At 34.7% G+C, this 19,066-nt stretch overlaps 2 protein-coding genes across 3 annotated transcripts; both read left to right on the top strand.

The window, feature by feature from the left end:
* Nucleotides 1-5,133: 5,133 nt before the first annotated feature.
* On the top strand, nt 5,134-7,295 carry ciao2b (cytosolic iron-sulfur assembly component 2B). The gene is made up of 5 exons (XM_073813659.1): nt 5,134-5,428; nt 5,628-5,705; nt 5,807-5,932; nt 6,019-6,064; nt 6,478-7,295. The coding sequence occupies exons 1-5, from the start codon at nt 5,300-5,302 to the stop codon at nt 6,576-6,578; spliced, it is 480 nt and encodes a 159-aa protein (XP_073669760.1). The 5' UTR covers nt 5,134-5,299; the 3' UTR covers nt 6,579-7,295.
* A 2,030-nt stretch (nt 7,296-9,325) lies between these two features.
* Nucleotides 9,326-12,108, top strand: rrad (Ras-related associated with diabetes). 2 transcript variants are annotated; one of them, XM_065289288.2, is made up of 5 exons: nt 9,326-9,454; nt 9,905-10,276; nt 10,549-10,622; nt 10,725-10,929; nt 11,085-12,107. In XM_065289288.2, exons 2-5 carry the CDS (start codon nt 9,919-9,921, stop codon nt 11,360-11,362), a joined length of 915 nt encoding a protein of 304 aa, XP_065145360.1. In that variant the 5' UTR covers nt 9,326-9,454; nt 9,905-9,918; the 3' UTR covers nt 11,363-12,107. The 2 variants fall into 2 exon arrangements, with proteins under 2 accessions (XP_065145360.1, XP_065145359.1); XM_065289287.2 differs by having other exon boundaries at nt 9,357-9,454; nt 9,909-10,276; nt 11,085-12,108.
* The last annotated feature ends 6,958 nt before the right edge of the window (nt 12,109-19,066 follow it).

Genomic DNA, 19,066 nt, shown 5'->3' with positions numbered 1-19,066 from the left:
CTAACCAGTGATACAAATTAAATTGTCATTAAAATGTCATTAAGTGATAATAGTTTTATACCAACATCATTAATATTCTTTAGTTCATAATTTTTTTTCTCCAGGTGTTTAAGAAATAAAATTCAATAATCCAATAAAAATTGATAAAATAATATTTTATTGCTTTATCGGATAAAGTTAGGTATAATCTTTTGACGTGTCTGTTGCATTTTGTTAAGGTTTTAAATTTATTTCACATAGTATTAACACTTATTGACATTTGAATGACAATTTTGATTTGTACAACTGCAGTTAAGGTCAAGAAAAATGTTTATGATGCTGTTATAAAACTATTTGATAGAGTATTAACACTTAATGACATTAAAATGACAGTTTAATGTAATGTTAACCCATAAAGCTTTCTTAAGTTTGATAATTATTCTGCTTTGTCATGTTTATGACAGGTTTATGACAAGTAATGATGTATTGGTTTATGTCAAGTTGTCATAACAAAGACATCTCAAACAATGTCAACTATGATATAATAAAAAAAATCTAATTATGGGGGCTATGCAGTTTGCATCAATTTCACGTTATATTTTACAAATGCATAAATACTATTTAAGATGCAAGCATTTATAACAACACTACCAGTCCAAAATTGGGAACAAACTGAATTTGTTTTTATCATCTTAAAACTTTTTTATTTTGAGATTTATACTTATGTGTTTGAAATAGTTGTTGTAGACAAATATAAATTACCAGTGTTTGAAATTCTGAATTGATTGAATGATTTGGGTACAGATGAATCAGCCAACCAATGACATCATACATTCAATACTCTTTCAAATAAAGTACCCTAGTCTAGTGTGTTTTAACTTTTGACTGCAGTAGAGTAAATTTTGAAGCTGGCACATATTTACAAATATTTGCACACAACCAGAACTGTCCTTTCTAATTTGTGCAAAGCTGTGGGAATCTTTTTATTTGTGGAACAGCATAAACTTTCAATTTAGAAAAGTCATTAACATTGTTTATTTATTTTACCAAGTACACTCTAAAGACTTCATCAAAAATGCATGCGTCTATTCAGGTTATGCATGTCTATGCTGTATTTTTTAAGCACATAAATCCTATGGTATATAGTTAAATATGTATATTTTACAGACAATATATTGTCAGGTTAGTGTGCTTGCATGTTAGAGAGAGACAAAGAAAGCTAAGTTGGCACAAACCAACTGTCATCTATGTGTGTCCATGTGATCATATGTCTCATATCTTATGAAAGAACAGAATATGGGGAGAAGCAAAGGAAGTCCGGAATCTTGCAGAGATCAAAGCAGTCAATGACAGAGCAGTGAAAGATGTACACAAGACGTTTGGAGCTGTGTCAATAGATCTGAGTTTGTGGAGAGTTCTGGTGTCATAAAATGAAAGGAGTATAGGGACACCTAAAGATCCAATGATTCAGAAGCTTTCTATAAGATGAGTTTATGCTGTGATTTCTGTAAATAATTTTTGGCCAGGGTCATAAGAGTGGTCCTTGTTCAATATGCTAAACCAGCAGTTTTTATTTAATCCTTCTAATTAATCTTGTGCATAATGCATTCCACACATTTCCATGCAAACACAAGCATAATTTTTAGACTTTGGGGAAATAAATGTTTGTTTTGTTTGTGTTTATCCTCCACGATTCCCTAAGGTATTGTGCCCTTCATCTTTAATCTTGCTGAACATTTCTTAAAAATGTTCCAAACATACTTTCAGTGTTGTGTGTCATTTATCTCTATGGTTTTACTGTTGATATATAGCTGAATTTCATACAGCCTGCTGCAATGTATAACTTTGACATATACACATTGCCTACATATACACAAGATCATATATAAAATGCACCTCACAATATTTCATTTCTTAATTATGCGCATAAAGTAGAATCTGTGATACACATTAATTACATTCTCCATAAATGTAAATGCATTTTTATCCTCAATATTATTATAAATAATGAACAACTATAATAAATAGAATGAGACAAATATTACAGTTTGGTCTGACTCTAAATTGAAAAAACAAGCCAAAACGAAGGCTTTATTCTAGCTGACCTGCTGAATAAACTGTCTGCAGTTGCAAATACCTGCCCAGTGCCAAACAATTCAGTGATTTAGTTTGTCAAGCCCACTAGAGGAAAAGCATAGAAATATAGTGACATCACCAATGTCACCACCCTCAGCACTTTCCCCGAGAACCCTCACATAAAACACATCACAGACCAAACTCTTGGTAGCAGTCAGCATGTTTGCCACACTACTGTCTGAAGGAACATCATTCAAGATTGAATGTCAAATAATATTAATATATAACACTTCATGTGTCTTTGCAGAGAATGGCTTTGCCTTGAAGTGACAGCATGAGATAAAATAACATGACAGATAAGAACATTCATACATAACAGTGAGTACATAGGCTGAGAAAAAAATGTAATTGGATACTGCTGTAGAAGTTTATCTTCTTATCAGCCCCATTACCTCTTCAAACACATTAGTTAATAGAAATGTGTAAGTATCAAATACAAATAGGGCACTACAAAGTGTGTAAGAGTTGGCTACCCACCAGCTAAATGACTCTTTAATCAGCAGTGTGGCTGAAATCCAGAATCAACAAAATGAATCTACTTCAAGTTTGAATATCTACAATGCCCTCAGCAAAACACAAAGTTACCCTTCGGCAATCTGATAGAGCACTACCTCGCAAAAACAGTATTGTTAAAAATCTCTTTCAGACATTTGCAAAAACAGAAACAATAGACAAAAAGGTGATTCAGTGTTTTTTCAAGGTTGTGTGGTGCATGCATTTCTTCATTCATTTCTGACATCCCTGCCAATGATAATATACAGTATGACATGTATTATAAAACTATTTGCATGTTTGTGTCTCTCACACATTCTGTTGTACCTCGTACCTGTTATATAACAATGTTCATTTTTTATTCATCACATCCAGCCCTTGCAAGCTTCATTTTGGTTGCTTAACCTTTTGCAGGATTTTCAAAAGCGTCTCTTTGTGAGAACTCCTGAACTTCTGTTATTATTACACACGGACATATACTTCCACTGAAAATGTCAGAGGCACTCACCAGAACCAGGACAGGCCCAGATTCAACTATTATTCCTGACCAGGAGTGATGACTCAACCGTGTATAATGACCTTCAGGAAGGTTCGGTGAAGAGCAAGTGTTTGCATGCGTGTTTCTTTACGGCATTGCATGTAAACGTTGCATAATCAATGGGATGGTATTGGGATTCAGAGGATGAGGTATCACTACTTGTGTGAGGTAGCACAAGTTTATTTCATATTAAGCTTTAGCTTCTGTCTAAAACTAAAACAAAGAATCAACTGTTTCTCTTTTTTTAACAAGACATGTCTTAATCCTAAAAGAATATCACAGAATTTGTATATTGCATTGTGGAGATTTTTAACAGCACCTATAAATAATCCTCTTATTTGTAGTCAGCGAATGAGGAAAGAAAAAGGATGATGTCAGAGATTATCTGCTTTCTCTATCGACTGGCATTAAACCCAGGTCAGATTATAACAAAATGGAAAGTATGGCATGGTGTAAGACTGCCCCCTTATGGATAAATTGCATGCCATTAAAATTCTTTATAGCTATATCAGAGATTTGAAAAAGTAACTAATTTGCAATAAATACTGGTTTATTATTATTATCATTAAGAAAATACAGTCAAGTTTTTTTATTAATAAAGTATTTCAAATTATATTTCACATAATCTCAGGGAATATTTGTTAATAAAAATAATACACAAATCTAAAATGAACATATCTACAGATGAGAATAAAGGTAATTTCAAGGTAGGAAGTATATGTAGCAATTTGATAAATTGTAAAGCCTATACTCAAGCCTAGTATGCATATCAGAGTTAACTACCTTTTGACCTTCACAGATTGAAGATAATAGGAATGCTAATTTTGTAGCAGACCAATGCAGGACAGCGTTTCCAGATTTAAAGCCTTATTGGCTGGAACAGGGCCTGCAATAAAAGTGTGTGTCCATTAAATATAGCATGTGATTTTTTTTAAATAATCTTTTTGTCTATAAATCCTTTTTGTGGGTGATTTTTTCTTTAAGAATGAGGCTCATTATAAAGTGTAGTAGGATCCAACATTGCTGTTTATGTGTCCTCTAATACATTAAAATAGCAAAAAAAAAAAAAATGTATACATTACATTGAACCATATTGTTTTGTACTGGTAATGTGCATGTGGTTTGCATTAACTATTGTCCATTGTTCTGTAACTATAGAACCATGTTTATGTTAGTGTAATCACGTTTTTATTAGTCTGTTTTATTTCAGTGCATATATGTGCACATGTGCAACGTAGGAGTGCTTTATACCAGCAACAAATTCATTTTGCTCAGGGGTACTTGGCCTATTAAGCTCAAAATCTCAAAGCTTCTATGAAGGGTTATATGAGCAAACATAGCAATGAATTTTCAATAGCTATCTAAAGAAAAACTAATGTAGCTACTACACATACCATCTATAAATAAGCATTCAGCTTTATTTAGTTTTCTGTGTGTTTAAAACTAAGATGTCAATCTACTGCTAGAGAAAAAACCTTTTTTGTGCCAGCACCAGGCACCCCTATAAAAAGCCACCTTAATAGTAATAGCCACCACTAATAAATATTACCAAACCAATTCTGTGATATGGCATAGTCATGGTCAAAATATTTTGACCATGACTATGCCATATCACAGAATTGGTTTGGTAATATTTATTAGTAATTTAAAAATGTGTTATTTAAAGGTTTTATAGGTCTCTGTTCTTTTCTTGAAGTTTTTGTTTAAACTTTTATTTACTTTGGTAAACAACAGCAAGAAATTAGACAAAATGACATTTTAACTAGTGATTTTCTCAGAAATTCAAAATTTCTCAGAAATTTGTTTATCACTAAAATATAATAATTACAATGACAACTAATATTATTATTATTATAATTATTACTATTATTATTATTATTATAAATATGACTATTATTATTATTATTATTATTATTATTATTAGCAGCAGCAGAAGTAGCAGTCATTTGTCTGTGATCGTTATTTGAAGCTTTTATTTTGAAAACGTGACGCGCTCTTTCCGGTTGTTCGATATTTGCTTGCTGGTGGTATCCTGTTGTTGATATGATCGTTTAGGTATATCGTGGTTTGTTTGGAGTTATTATTATTATTTTGCGGCTACGAAAGCGCAATAGGGAAAGTCGTCTTTTAGTGGATTATTTGTGAGTGTTTATAATGTCAGGAGGAACCCGACTTGAAAACGCCAATCCTCTGATATTTCAGCGATCAGGTGAAAGACTCACCACTGCCAGTGACGAAAACGAGGATGTTGCTGATCCTATCGATGACAGAGAGATCTTCGATATCCTTTCAAACATTTCACTTCAATTTTGTTATTGAGCTGTCCTGACAAGCCATCCTTCTTGGATGATTTATTTGTTATGTTTACACTAACTTATTATCTTATACGTTGATTTTAAGTAAGCTAAAAAGTTAGATGTATTTTAAGTAAATTAACACGATTTAAGCAAGTAAAATTAAAAACCTTAACCAAGGAGTACATCTCATCAGATCTATAAATGATCCTGAGCATCCACTGTCCCTCGAAGAACTAAATGTCGTGGAACAGATCCGCGTTCAAGTGAGTCTAATCAGTCAGCTTTTTAAATCAAAGTAAGAAAAGTATCATTTTCTTATTTCTGTCTATCAATAATCATCCATAATATTTCGATCTGTGAGTAGGTGAATGACCAAGAGAGCACAGTGTCTGTAGAGTTCACCCCTACCATCCCACACTGCAGTATGGCCACCCTCATTGGCCTGTCCATCAAAGTCAAGCTTCTGCGCTCCCTGCCTAACAGATTTAAGGTAAGTTCCGTGAGAGAGGCTTTTAAAATGAAACGCAATTATTGGCTTTGCTTTTTTATCTTAGTCATTTTTATCTTTGTTGTTAGATTGATGTTCACATCACACCTGGCACACATGCCTCTGAGGATGCAGGTAAACTTTTATGATAAAATGTAGAATACGATTAGTTCATTTTGTCATTATAGTTTTTTCATTTAGATACCAAATTACATCATTTGGATTTTTTCAGCTGAACATAACTTTTTACGTGGATGATATCAATGTCTAGAGAGACTGTGATAATATCCCAGTGCATACATTTAATTATATTTTTGGACAGAGTGTGTGCACAATTGCTGTAAATAAATAAATGTTTTGTTTTGCTCAAAAACCATTAAACATTAAACAAAAAATATATATTATATCCGCTACTCATTTTGAACCTGCTGTTTTTTCCAGTAATTACAGAGTTGTAATTTTTGGGTAAACTATTCTTTTAAGGGTATAATCTCTTATAAATTGATGAGTAAAGCCTATTTTTAAAATGTTGTTATCTTCTGTACCAGTTAATAAGCAGCTTGCAGACAAAGAGAGAGTGGCAGCAGCTCTGGAGAACTCTCAGCTGCTAGAGGTGGTCAACCAATGTCTGTCCACTAGAGCCATGTGATTGGAGAACTCCATACATGCAAGCCAGAGCTGTGTAATAGTTGTAATATTACCTGATAAGAAAAGGAAGCCTTACTGTTAAAAAAATATATAAGTATACTTATGAAAAAATTTTTTTGGATATGTTGTTTACTTATTGCTCCAATGGAGTATTTAAACTCCAACATGTGTCAGGAATCGAATATTGAAACTGGATCCCCTTTTATGTTTGAGTGTAAGTGGATAAACTAATTGATATATATATATATATATATATATATATATATATATATATATATATATATATATATATTTGTATTATTTAGAATAGAATTGCTCATTGTCTTATATGGATTCATCATCTTAAAAAAATAAACAGTTCGCCTTTTTGTCTTTCTAAGTTTTTTGAACAAAACGTCTTTAGATTTACAAAGGTGGGGATTCACTGTAAATTACACCTGTTAATTAATTAAGGTGGGAATTTCATGACTAGTAAATAATGCCTGTTTTGTCAAGTTGATGGAGCCTTAGTATAGTTCATTTCAGTGCTTGCTCATACGTAAAAAACAAACAAAACAAGTGCAAGTTTTGACGCAGAGAGCTAGAAGTTGCTATGGTTGTAACTGCATTACGATTTTTTTATATTGAATTATCTTGAGGCAAGCATATATCATTACAGTTGTAGGTCTGCCATTTCAATTGAACAAAGTATAATAAAGTGTTATAATCTGTGAACTCATTACCTGTGAGTCAGTTTCTGTAATGCACTGCCTCCCATAGATTCTTGTTTTAGTAATTCAGATGACTTTTCACAGGGTTAATTAAATGCTGCCTGAGGGAGCAGACTTCTAATATTATTAAGACACATCCACATATTATTAGAACAAAAAAGGTTTTATCCACTATAAATATTGGCCTACATGTATGAGCAGTTCAGATGCAAAGTCTGATAAAGCAGAATCCATTAACAGTCTTGATTTAAAAAAATGCTAATTTACAAGAAAACACGGTCTGAGCTTTTCATATATTCTTTAAAGTAGTTAAGAGTAAGAATTACAAGTCTTGTATCTGACACATCTCTGAACAGCTCAGTGAGATGTAGACTTGTTTTTTTTTTATATATAATTACCAGGGAAAGGGACAAAACATTCTGTTGCAAGTGCTGGATCAGGCATTGCACAAGCATAATAGCTTTTATTAACCTACCTTTGTTTTTGTCTCTGTTACTATGGTCTGGAAGGACAAACAGTATGTGATTTCTGTACGAAATTCGTCATTATTATGTATTAAGTTGACTCACCTGTCACCTGTGTTATAAAACTTTTTTGTTTCAAAAGGTCTGAGGGATAATATGAGATGGAAGGCAATGAAATGCTGATACTATAATAAATACAATAAGCTGACAAATCTATTTAGATTACACTTGGTTGGCTTTCAAGACTTAAAAGTGCTTTCGCTGGCAAGCATTAAAAATGCATGATAGATACGATTTCAGGTAATAGAACACATCTTCAATATTCATCTTCAACAGACTGACTAATGCTGGATTTTTTTGGGTCTTGTCATGAAAAATGCCAACATCAACTAAATGAAATGGCATTAACGTTATTAATATAGTTGGTATAGTAATTAAACATAGTAAATTATATAAATAGCTTTATCATTCATATGTCTATATAATTATGAATAAAATATGATTTATGCAATTCTTTAATGCAGCCTTTTGTGGATTTCCATTATGTTTGCATGACTGTAAAGGTTGTAAAAGAGTTGTTTAGCTGCTAGCAGAGAATAAGCTCTGAGTCTTTACAATACATTACAAAGTTATTACAATACACCAACCTCTTTACATAAATCTCAATTCAGCTTAGTGTGGGTAAGTTTCCCGCTTGTAAAAATCTGAGTTATCCTTCACAGAAAAAAATATGGTAAATTGACAAAATTAACAGGAAAGGGGAGATTCACATTTACTTGTATGTTATGTTTTATTTAGTCGGTCTGGCGCAGGTTTGCGAATGCACGCCACCCCAAACAATACCTTTCATTCACCACCAGATGGCAACGTTGAACACATCATTTATGTACCAACGTTTCTAGAATTTGCCCTTGAGAAGTGTCCAGAGCAGATACAAAACACAAATTTTCTGATAACCCACATGAAACGATAGTTTAGTGTTTTTTTTTGGTTTTTACTATTGTAAGCTGTAATAAAATTCCAGGGTTCTATAGTATAGGCCTAGTGCTTTTCAACCTTACCTAATAAATTATAAAAACATTTACAAAGTGTGGTAATTACAATAATATACTACAATTTACTATTTGGGCTAATATATTAAATACTTTGAATAGTATGCCTACAGTAATTCTTATAGTAAATGATACTACTTAAAATCAGAGGCAGCTTAGTAACAATTGATCCAGGAATGCCAGGAAATATATATATATATATATATTTATATATACACACACACACACACGCATATACATGTCCACATCCTTCATATGTGTAATTAAGGCTAAGAAAATGCGTACGGTATACCTTCTTGATTTTACTTGGTACACGTGTAGGGGGAGGAAAGACCCTCTCTGCCGGACACCCACGCAATTTGTGAATCACACAAGCAGTGTGTCGGATTCCGCCCCCTTCTCCCTCCCTCCTCTTGTTCATCTCTCACCATCATGATGTTACTATAAAGAGAGACGTGATTCTCCGAGGCAAGCCCCCCTCCCCTCAGTCTGACGTCACTGACTCCAGAGCGCAATAAATAAGGGGATCCGTCTCGTCACGGATCATAACCAAAACCCTCAGCGGACAAAATAACGGAGTAAAACGACAGGCTTTTTCAACACTAGGATTTTGACATTGACAGCGAGGACACCTTAAAGCCGAAATCATATGTAAGTATCATTTCTGATTGACTTTCTCATAGTTAGTTTACTATAAAGCATTGTAGGCTATTCGGGGTGTTTTTCGTTTAGCCTTATTTTTGTACTGTTTTCTTATGTCTCAAATAATCTAATGGAAATAAAATTGAACTGAATAAACCCCGAGAAAATAAACATTGGTTCTATTGTAGCCTAAAAACGAAGTAGCCTATCCATATTTTTGGTGGTTGATATTATGTTTATTTACACAGTTTCATTACAATATCATTGCTAAACTGTGATTCGTTGGATTAATAACGTTACATTTGTCGTTACAAAGGTTTTACATAAGTTAAACGATTCTTGATTGTCGTTAAAGAATATTGGGGTGCTGGCAGCCTACTAGAAAGTCTCATTCATTACAAACCATATATAGCCTATATAATAAAAGGAAATGTTTTATAACAGTTACGTTTTACACAGACAGGTTTGGAGTCATGACTTTAAACAAAGAAGACAAGCTGAGAAACATGGACAAGAGAAGAGGCAGCATGCCGTTTCCCGTCCACCTGCAGAACCTGCACAGGAGAAGCATGCCGGTGGATGACCGGGAACTGCACGCGACGATGCCCGCTGCTCAAACGGGCGAGCTCTCCCGCCTCATGTGCTTCAATCCTGGTGAGGAGAACATGAACAGCTGCGTGTCCGATTCCTCCGACTCCGTCATCTCATCCGGCAGTGATTCAGAGGGACAGGTCTACAAGGTGGTGCTCTTAGGTGAACAAGGCGTGGGGAAGTCCAGTTTGGCGAGAATATTTGGCGGAGTTGAAGATAATAACGATTGTGAGGAAACAGGTAATTGTTATGTCTTGATATAGAAGGGTTTAAAATAAAACAATATTATAAATACGAAAAGTGTTTTGAGGTAGAATGTAACTCAAAAGGTACGAGGTTGTGCATCGACTATCTATGACTTAGTCACGACCATTTTTGCATGCAACATTATAGGAGATCTATAGCATATTCTTCAGGCAGCATCTGTTTAAGTGATCAAATCAATACTTTGGAAAATGATTACATGCTTTAACACATTAGAGATGAGCACTAATATATAGCATTTATTTCAGGAAACACCTATGACAGATCACTTGTTGTCGATGACGAGGAGACATCAATTCTTCTGTATGACATATGGGAACAGGTAAGACAAAAATCTAATATTTATATGTGAAACACTGAAATAAATATTCTGTTTGCACGTTTGTAAAATAAGTCATGATAACAGTCCATTTAAATCCTGCAGGATAACAGCCAGTGGCTTAAAGACCAATGTATGCGAATGGGTGATGCCTACATCATAGTGTACTCCGTGACAGACAAGTCCAGCTTTGAGAAGGCATCAGAGCTGCGAATCCAGCTGCGCAGAGCTCGACAGTCTGAGAACATCCCCATCATCCTGGTGGGAAACAAGAGTGACCTAGTGCGCTCCAGAGAAGTGTCAAAAGATGGTAAGATTTTTTTTCATTTATCATATATTTAATGGCAGTTTAAAGAAAATTCAAACCTCTGATAGGGAAGAAAAAGTAGTAGTCTTTTTCTCTCTGGTAATGTAGCCGTTACTCACCTGTATCTGCATCTCTGTTGTTGTCTTCTCTCTCTCTAGAGGGCAGTGCATGCGCCGTAGTGTTTGACTGCAAGTTCATTGAGACCTCAGCCTCCTTGCATCACAATGTCAGCGACCTCTTTGAGGGCATTGTGCGGCAAATACGCCTACGCAAAGACAGCAAGGAAGAGAATGCCCGACGCATGGCCAACTGCAAGCGACGTGAGAGCATGAGCAAGAAAGCCAAACGTTTCTTGGGCCGCATGGTGGCCCGGAAAAACAAGAAGATGGCTTTTAGACAGAAGTCCAAATCCTGTCATGACCTGTCTGTGCTCTGAAAAACTGGAGTGATATGCTCTCTCAAACCTAAGACCAGAAGCTGTGTGATTTTATTACTATTATAAGGACTGAATAGCCGTACAGAAAAATATGAACATGTTTTTTAAACTGAATGAGAGATTATAAAAAAGCTGTCAAATTCATGTTGATTTTCCGGCATGAAGCTTTTAAAGGTTACGTTTTATTTTATTTTTGTTTAGTGTGTTTTGCTGCCTTAACATGTATATTTGTCCATTTTAATGAATGTAAATATGAGGTAAATCCACAAAACATAATGTTCCCTTTTGAGGTGATGTTTGCTCGGAGGCAAACAAAATCTTTTCCTATTTTGTGTTTTATCGCTGTACTGATTATCAGATGTGGAATGCACCCTCACGTGTGCATGTCCAGGAGATGAGCACAAATCATTTTCTGGCTTATGTGACATTATATCAAAAGTTACTTGAAACTGAGTACGCAGGTTCGTAACTCAGCCAAGACATAAAACTAGAAGGCTTGGGGTTGTCGTGGGTGGGGCAAGAGGCAATAAAATAAGATGTTTCAATATAAGAAATCTGACATGCTCAGCTACTCTGACAAATGCTCCTTGTGAAGATGACAGAAGCAATAAATAATGTGTTGTGAGCTGTTTTGAAAAATGTTTGATTTGCACTTAATGCCATTTAATATTATTGAGTTGTTCATTTTGTTACATGTTTACATTGGTTTTATAATAAAATTCTGATTATGGTAAAACAATTATGTTGAGATTTGTTCTATTCACTATCACCAAAATATGCACTTAACTTCTTTGATGTTCTAATATCACACAGTTTGTTCACTCATGCATATGCAAGGCAGAAACTTGCTAGTAAGTTGTAAAATTGGAGGAAACAAGGTAGTTAAAGGTTTTCTGAGGCAAATTAAGAAAGCTAATCATTAATCAGAGAGAAAGGAGATGCGGTGTTCGTCTAACACCTCAAGCCATTCTCACCCTACTCACTAGACGTGTGGACTGGAGGTAAGAGCTACATTCATTAAACAATGTTTTAAAAAAAATAATGATAGGTGGAAGATAACAAAAACAATTATTGTAGAGTTTACTAGATATTCTTCACAATGTTGCTCGGATTTAGATAAGATGTAGTTTTTTTTAACCTTTTTGTATTGTTGTTCTACACTCTAAAAAAACAAACGGTGCTATATAGCACCAAAACAATTGCTTTGGATCGTAACGATAGAAGAACCATTTTAGTGCCATATAGCACCGGTGAAGAACCAGTGAAGCACCAGTGAAGCACCAGTGAAGCACCAGTGAAGCACCAGTGTAGAACCATATAGGGGCCATATAGCACCACATATGGTTCTACATAGCACTATATGGTTCTACACAGGTGCTTCACTGGTGCTTCACTGGTTCTTCACCGGTGCTATATGGCACTAAAAATGGTTCTTCTATCGTTACGATCCAAAGCAACTGTTTTGGTGCTATATAGCACCGTTTGTTTTTTAGAGTGTATACCACTCTTTTAGAAAAAAGTTGTCACTGGGACAGTATAAAAAGGTCCTAATTTGTATAGTTTATGTACAGATATGTACCAGTATGTACCTCTAATTTGTATCTTTGAGGTACCATTTTGAAAAGGTACACTCTAAAAAAACAAACGGTGCTATATAGCACCAAAACAATTGCTTTGGATCGTAACGATAGAAGAACCATTTTAGTGCCATATAGCACCGGTGAAGAACCAGTGAAGCACCAGTGAAGCACCAGTGTAGAACCATATAGGGGCCATATAGCACCACATATGGTTCTACATAGCACTATATGGTTCTACACAGGTGCTTCACTGGTGCTTCACTGGTGCTTCACTGGTTCTTCACCGGTGCTATATGGCACTAAAAATGGTTCTTCTATCGTTACGATCCAAAGCAACTGTTTTGGTGCTATATAGCACCGTTTGTTTTTTAGAGTGTACACCCAGTGCCAACTTTGTACCTTCTTGTCCCTTTTTTTCTGGGAGTGAGGTGTACGTATAGATTGCATATTAAACCTTATTAAATCAAAACACAAGCAGTCCTACTCCTCCAAAATGTTTTTTTTTTTCAGATTTAGACATTTTGGTTGTAATTTCACACATTCTGTATTGTTCTGCATGTAGACATACAGTATAACAAATTAAACCATCTCATCTTACTTATTTTGGCATAACTGTGTTTTCTTCATTTAAAATAGAAAGGGATAGATTTGTATTTATTTATTTATTATTTAATTTACGTATTTAATATTTTAGTACTTTTGTTACTTTATTTTTTTGTGTAAATACTTCTTCTGTACACTGTAGAGTGTAAATGTTAATTTTTTTTCTTTACCAATGTAATCACTGGGTCCGTCACAAATATTGTTTCTGCTAAATACTTTTGTTTGATTTTTTTTATTGGTAGCTGCTAAATCTTGCATTCATCCCTGTAAATGCTGAAAGAAAATGCATTTTCCTAATAGCACCTGTGTAATTGGACCCCTGACGTGAGGTTACATTAATGAGCTGTGTTCACTCTTAACACACTGAGTTAATCATTCTGTGGTCTGATGGCATTTTTTATTTTGTTTTCCTTTTGTTATGTAAATTGGATGAGTGAAAGCATCTGCACGCTGGGGAAAAAACAATTAAGTATCTTTTGTTCAAACCTTTCCGTCAAAGGGTGAATACTAAAATGTTATATTTTTGTGTCTGAAGGCAATTCTTCGGACAATGGAATCTCTGAGTATCTGGTTTATTGTACTGAAGGTAAGTTCTTTTTTATTGCTTTTCTTCTTTCTGGAATCTCTAGAGGTTTATCACTCACAATGTTTTAATAAAGGTATTGAACTCCTTTCTGTTTTAGGTGATATCTCTAAATATCTTGCTTTCTGAGACTGCTCATCTTAAGATTGGTGTTCCAGAAAACTATGATGGCATTTTCCCATGGTACCTCACCAAGGTGAGCTATATTTCTAAGGACAAAATGACTATGGAAAGTTGACATGTTAGTTGGAGTTTTAGGTTGACTTAAATGGTAATGACAAATGAGTAAGTTAAAACTAAATACATTTACCTAAATGTTTAGTATCTATAATATAGTAAAATATAAGCAAAGGAAAAATATTTTATACTTTAAAACTATTATTTTAGCCTAATAATAATAATAATTACCATAAATGTTAAATATTTAAACAACAGGTAATTGTTGTTTTAGATAAACTTAGATTAAAGATGTAAGGTTGCATATAGGTTTAATAGAACTGAGCTCCGGAGATAAGGTGCCATTATGAAATGATCTACCACCTACAGTATATAAAGATAGCCAGGGCCATGAAGAGCCATAAAGGTTAAGTGGAGTGTTTTACACTAAATACAGGGTGATACAGGTTGTTATTTTGTCTGGAAATGCTTTGCTGGCTAAGCTGGTGAAAAGGACATTACAGTAATGAAGACAAAAGACAATCAATGCAGGTTTTCAAATATCAGCCTCAAAGAAATAATGTAAGCTTTAAAAGTGAGAGATGCTTCAAATGATGCCCAAATACTGATCAGTTTGTTAGGCTAAAATAAGTAAAGTATTATTCAGTTCTATTATACTGAAGGACACATTGCAAACTCTGTGAATAACTGAATGAAAGACATTCTTGTAAAGGTCATTTATAGTCTGCATTTAAAATAGTAAAATCGACCATCCTTGTGCTTTGTAGTGAATCACCACTACGCTCAGAGCAATTCATTAATTCTTAATTCAGAAAAAGATGTCAGAGATTTCTCAATAAAATCAATGCAGAGAAAAGATTGAAAAGGATGAAAGCAATTGTCTGTGCTGTTCAATAAACCCCACTTTCCATTTTTCAGAGCTCTCAGAACTCAAGGTATAATTATAAGCAGACATTTACGCACCAACCACTCGTCACCAAACTAAATATGGAGCTTCCATACAATGCTTTACTACACCCCAATGTCAGACATCTTTACAAGACGGCGTTTAGTAATAGCTCTGTTGCTCTCCAAAAAGCTTTCCACTTTGACATTATAATTGGCGGCATTTGTGAAGGACTGCTTGGGTCCCAGTGTTTCTCGCTCAACGTTTTTTTTTTTGCATTTGCACCATGCTATCAAAACAGTTCCTGCATTCCTTAATTCATGTATAATGGTCTACATGTATGTGGGTGGATAATTGCCCACACCCTGTGTTATCACTGCAAACAACTAAAATAAAGACAACAAAATGAAGGCTCCATCATATTTGTGTAAGCTTACAAAGTGACAAATATGTCTGAGTCATCCATGAATGTGGTGTCTCCAACAGGCATCTCAGATAAAATGAATCAAATTTGATAGCTTTCCCCCAAAGAAACTAACTACAACAACAAGTTTGGTTTTAAAGTGTATGTTCCCCAGATATTCTGAAGGCATGTAGGCCGTATTTGTCAGATTGAACAGGCAGGGTTAAGGTAAGCTTCAAAGTGCCATGGAAGTCATGCGGTGAGCAATTAGCCCTTCAATCACTCTTTAGCTTTTCAAATAAACAATTACTGACATGCTATTCTAAACATGCATGGCAAGCACAGAAAACACACCAAGGGCTTCATTTCTAAACGCAGACAATAGATTAAAAATGTACTGGTCAGACAGATGAAAACTGTTGACATGTCACTGGATGTTTAAGGGTGACCACATACACTGTGTACCAAATACTGTATGCAAGAAGTACACTGTGTAGCCTCATGCCCAGCCAACTTCAGCATCTGTCAACCACAGAGCTACATAACTTCTGTCAACAGCAACAGTCTCTAAAGCCACAGTAACAGGGGCCAACCAGTCATAAAACATCATTACTGTCTTACTGTTGGCTCCTTCTAAACAAATAGTGCCCACTACCTAGTCACATACAGTCAAACAAAAATTTATTCAGGCACCTTCAACATTTCTCATATTATCACAGGTTATTCGCTATTGTTTCGATAATGGTAATAAAATATGACAAGAACTTACAGTTAAACTATTTGAAATTTCACTGGTGAAAGGAATTACAGTAGGTTAAATAGCTGCAGGGGCTGAGCCAGACATTGTAGACATTGGGGGCTTAGCCCAAATTTAGAGTTTTCAAAGCATGGTCCCCTGCTAATAATGTTTCTTCATTTACAGCAGCTTTATAAGCTATTTTTTTATCTAAGTGTTCAATGTATTATCATTTTGAAACTGTAACATCATATATTTTGACAATGCCCCTATAACTTCTCTTTCCAAAAATAGGCTAAATATGTTTGCTGTAATCCAGTAATTATTAAGCTACATAAGAAAGAATAACAATTTTGATCTCACTAGCAGAACAATTTCTCACCTGCTTATGGAAGCTCTCTCTCTCTCTCTCTGATCTCTCTCCACCCTCTTCTCTCCCTCTTTGCACTAACAATTATCACACATAAGCATATTATAATGTAAGAGATTGAGGATTCACAATTTATAACTGTCTATCAATGAATTTCTGGTCAAAACATAAGCTGCCTAAGTAACTATACTTTCTCACCTTCTTACTTCTGACGTCTTGAAAAGAAATCGTACATCCATCTATAAAAAAAAGGATAGATGATATGTGCAATGAGCGAGTTTTTTTCTCAAAGTTTTAATGCACTGTAATTAGGGTTGTAACGGTATACCGGTTTGGCGGTATACCTTGATACTAACTTTTACGATTATCATACCGTAAACATTTGCTTATACACGGTTTTGGAAAAAAATAAAGCAGATCTCACCTGCGCTAATACGCACATGCAACTTCATTTGGCGTGACTGCTAGACTCCACTCGTTTATGTATAGCAGAGAAAATGTCAGAGACTACAAATTCTATCCTCTATCCCCACCAGAAAAAAAGTTAAAATCTATGGGAATACTTTGGGTATACGAAAAACGAACGCGGGTTGTCCTTGAAGACAGATATACAGTTTGCAAGAAATGTTGACGAAGAGGCACTAAAGCCCATTTAAGTGATTTATATTACAGATCAATTGAAATTGATTATACTTAGGCCATATAATAAAAACTATACATTTCACTCACTATATGATGATGTGAACAAATGAATATATCCAGAGCAGTTCTGAGAGAATTTAATGAGAATTTTTTCATTTTATTTAAAAGAATCAAATTAAAAGAATCAAAAAAGATTAAAAATCAAAGTTTACTTTTTTCGAAAGTGTATTTTTCCCCAAAAAAGTTTAATATAATAAACCATATGTTCAACCCAAAACCCTATCTGTTTTTTATTCATTTAAGGGTCTTTGTAGCCAATGATAATAATAATAAGTGTTTAACCGCAAAACCGTGATAGTTTCTGAGACGATTATCATACCGTGGAAATCTCATACCGTTACAACCCTAACTGTAATTAAATGTACATAGCGCTACCAATGAGAGTGTGCAGCAGAGCACTAATGCAGATAATATCAGTTAACGCTATTTAACAGTATTTACATCACATAAGTATAAATATACACTTTTACAGAAATAACGAAGGCACTTTAATAATAAACACTATGAAAATGCGTTTACTGTGTGGAGATTCAGCATATTAATTTGCCTTCAACTTGAATCTCTTATTCCTATTCACTCGAGTGGAGGACTGGAGCGTTTAAAGCTGAATGCCGCCACCTATCGTACTGGGTGAATTTATTTTACAGATCTGAAATGTTTCGTTGATTTTGACAAAATATTCGGGGTTTAACCCGTTTAATCCCACAGGTCACATTTGTGACCGTGTCTTTTTTCTTATTTTTGAAAGCTCTAAAAGTGTTGATGTTGGCTCTGGGCAAGAAATTAAACTTTTAAATGAAAAAATAGATTGTCTTGATTAAAATGTATCAATGTCATGTGACTAGGGTGAAAGGTCACATGACCAGATCAGTTTCTGCTTGCACATTAGAAGAGGATGTCTACCTCAGACTACTACAAAAAGAAGTAAAAAATCTTAAATAACAAATTGAACTATCAATTTTGTAGGTGGGGTCTCCTACAGATATATTTTGAGGATTTTTTTTAATGGTCACAATTGTGACCGGTAGTATAACACACTGTTTCTACTGTAAATATGTCTCATTGAATTTCAATGAAGTCCGACTATGATGTTTCCCACCGGTTACTTTTGTGACCGAGTATAAAACCTAATATTTCACTAACTTAACCAACATAAAATCAAAGAAGGCATAAAGTTTGTGTGTTAGGGAAGTCTAAGGAGTAAATTGCATGTATTCAAATTCCAAGAAAAAATTTGGGATTAAACGGGAGCCCCAGAAGCCACCCCTCGATGATGTACTTGAGGCACCGCGCATGGCCCCGCCCCTAAAAACATCGCGAGCATCCATTCCGTTTGTAGCAGTATTTGAATGCGGCGAGATGGCAGCTTTCCCGCGAGTGTGCGTGGTTTTAGAGCCGACAGCAGACACGCAGTCATGCTCCCATCATTGGAGAGCAGTAAACCTGCCTATTTTTCCAAGATTTTGATAACTGATTTTTTTTTTTTACTTGACGGTTTTTATCGTCATTCAATTTGGCTGGGTGGTTAATAACATTTTTCTGTGGTGTGACAAAGTGAGAGCACATTTCGCTTTTTTTACGGACTTTAAATGTAAGTAGGTTAAAGTTACACAAGTCAACCAATTACCAAGCAGTGCTTCATTTTGTTTAGTCTGATGTAAAAA

Source organism: Paramisgurnus dabryanus, chromosome 2 (assembly GCF_030506205.2).
Source record: "Paramisgurnus dabryanus chromosome 2, PD_genome_1.1, whole genome shotgun sequence".
NCBI lineage: Eukaryota > Metazoa > Chordata > Actinopteri > Cypriniformes > Cobitidae > Paramisgurnus > Paramisgurnus dabryanus.
The sequence above is the reverse complement of the archived record's forward strand: the minus strand, read 5'-3'. Positions and strand labels throughout refer to the sequence as shown.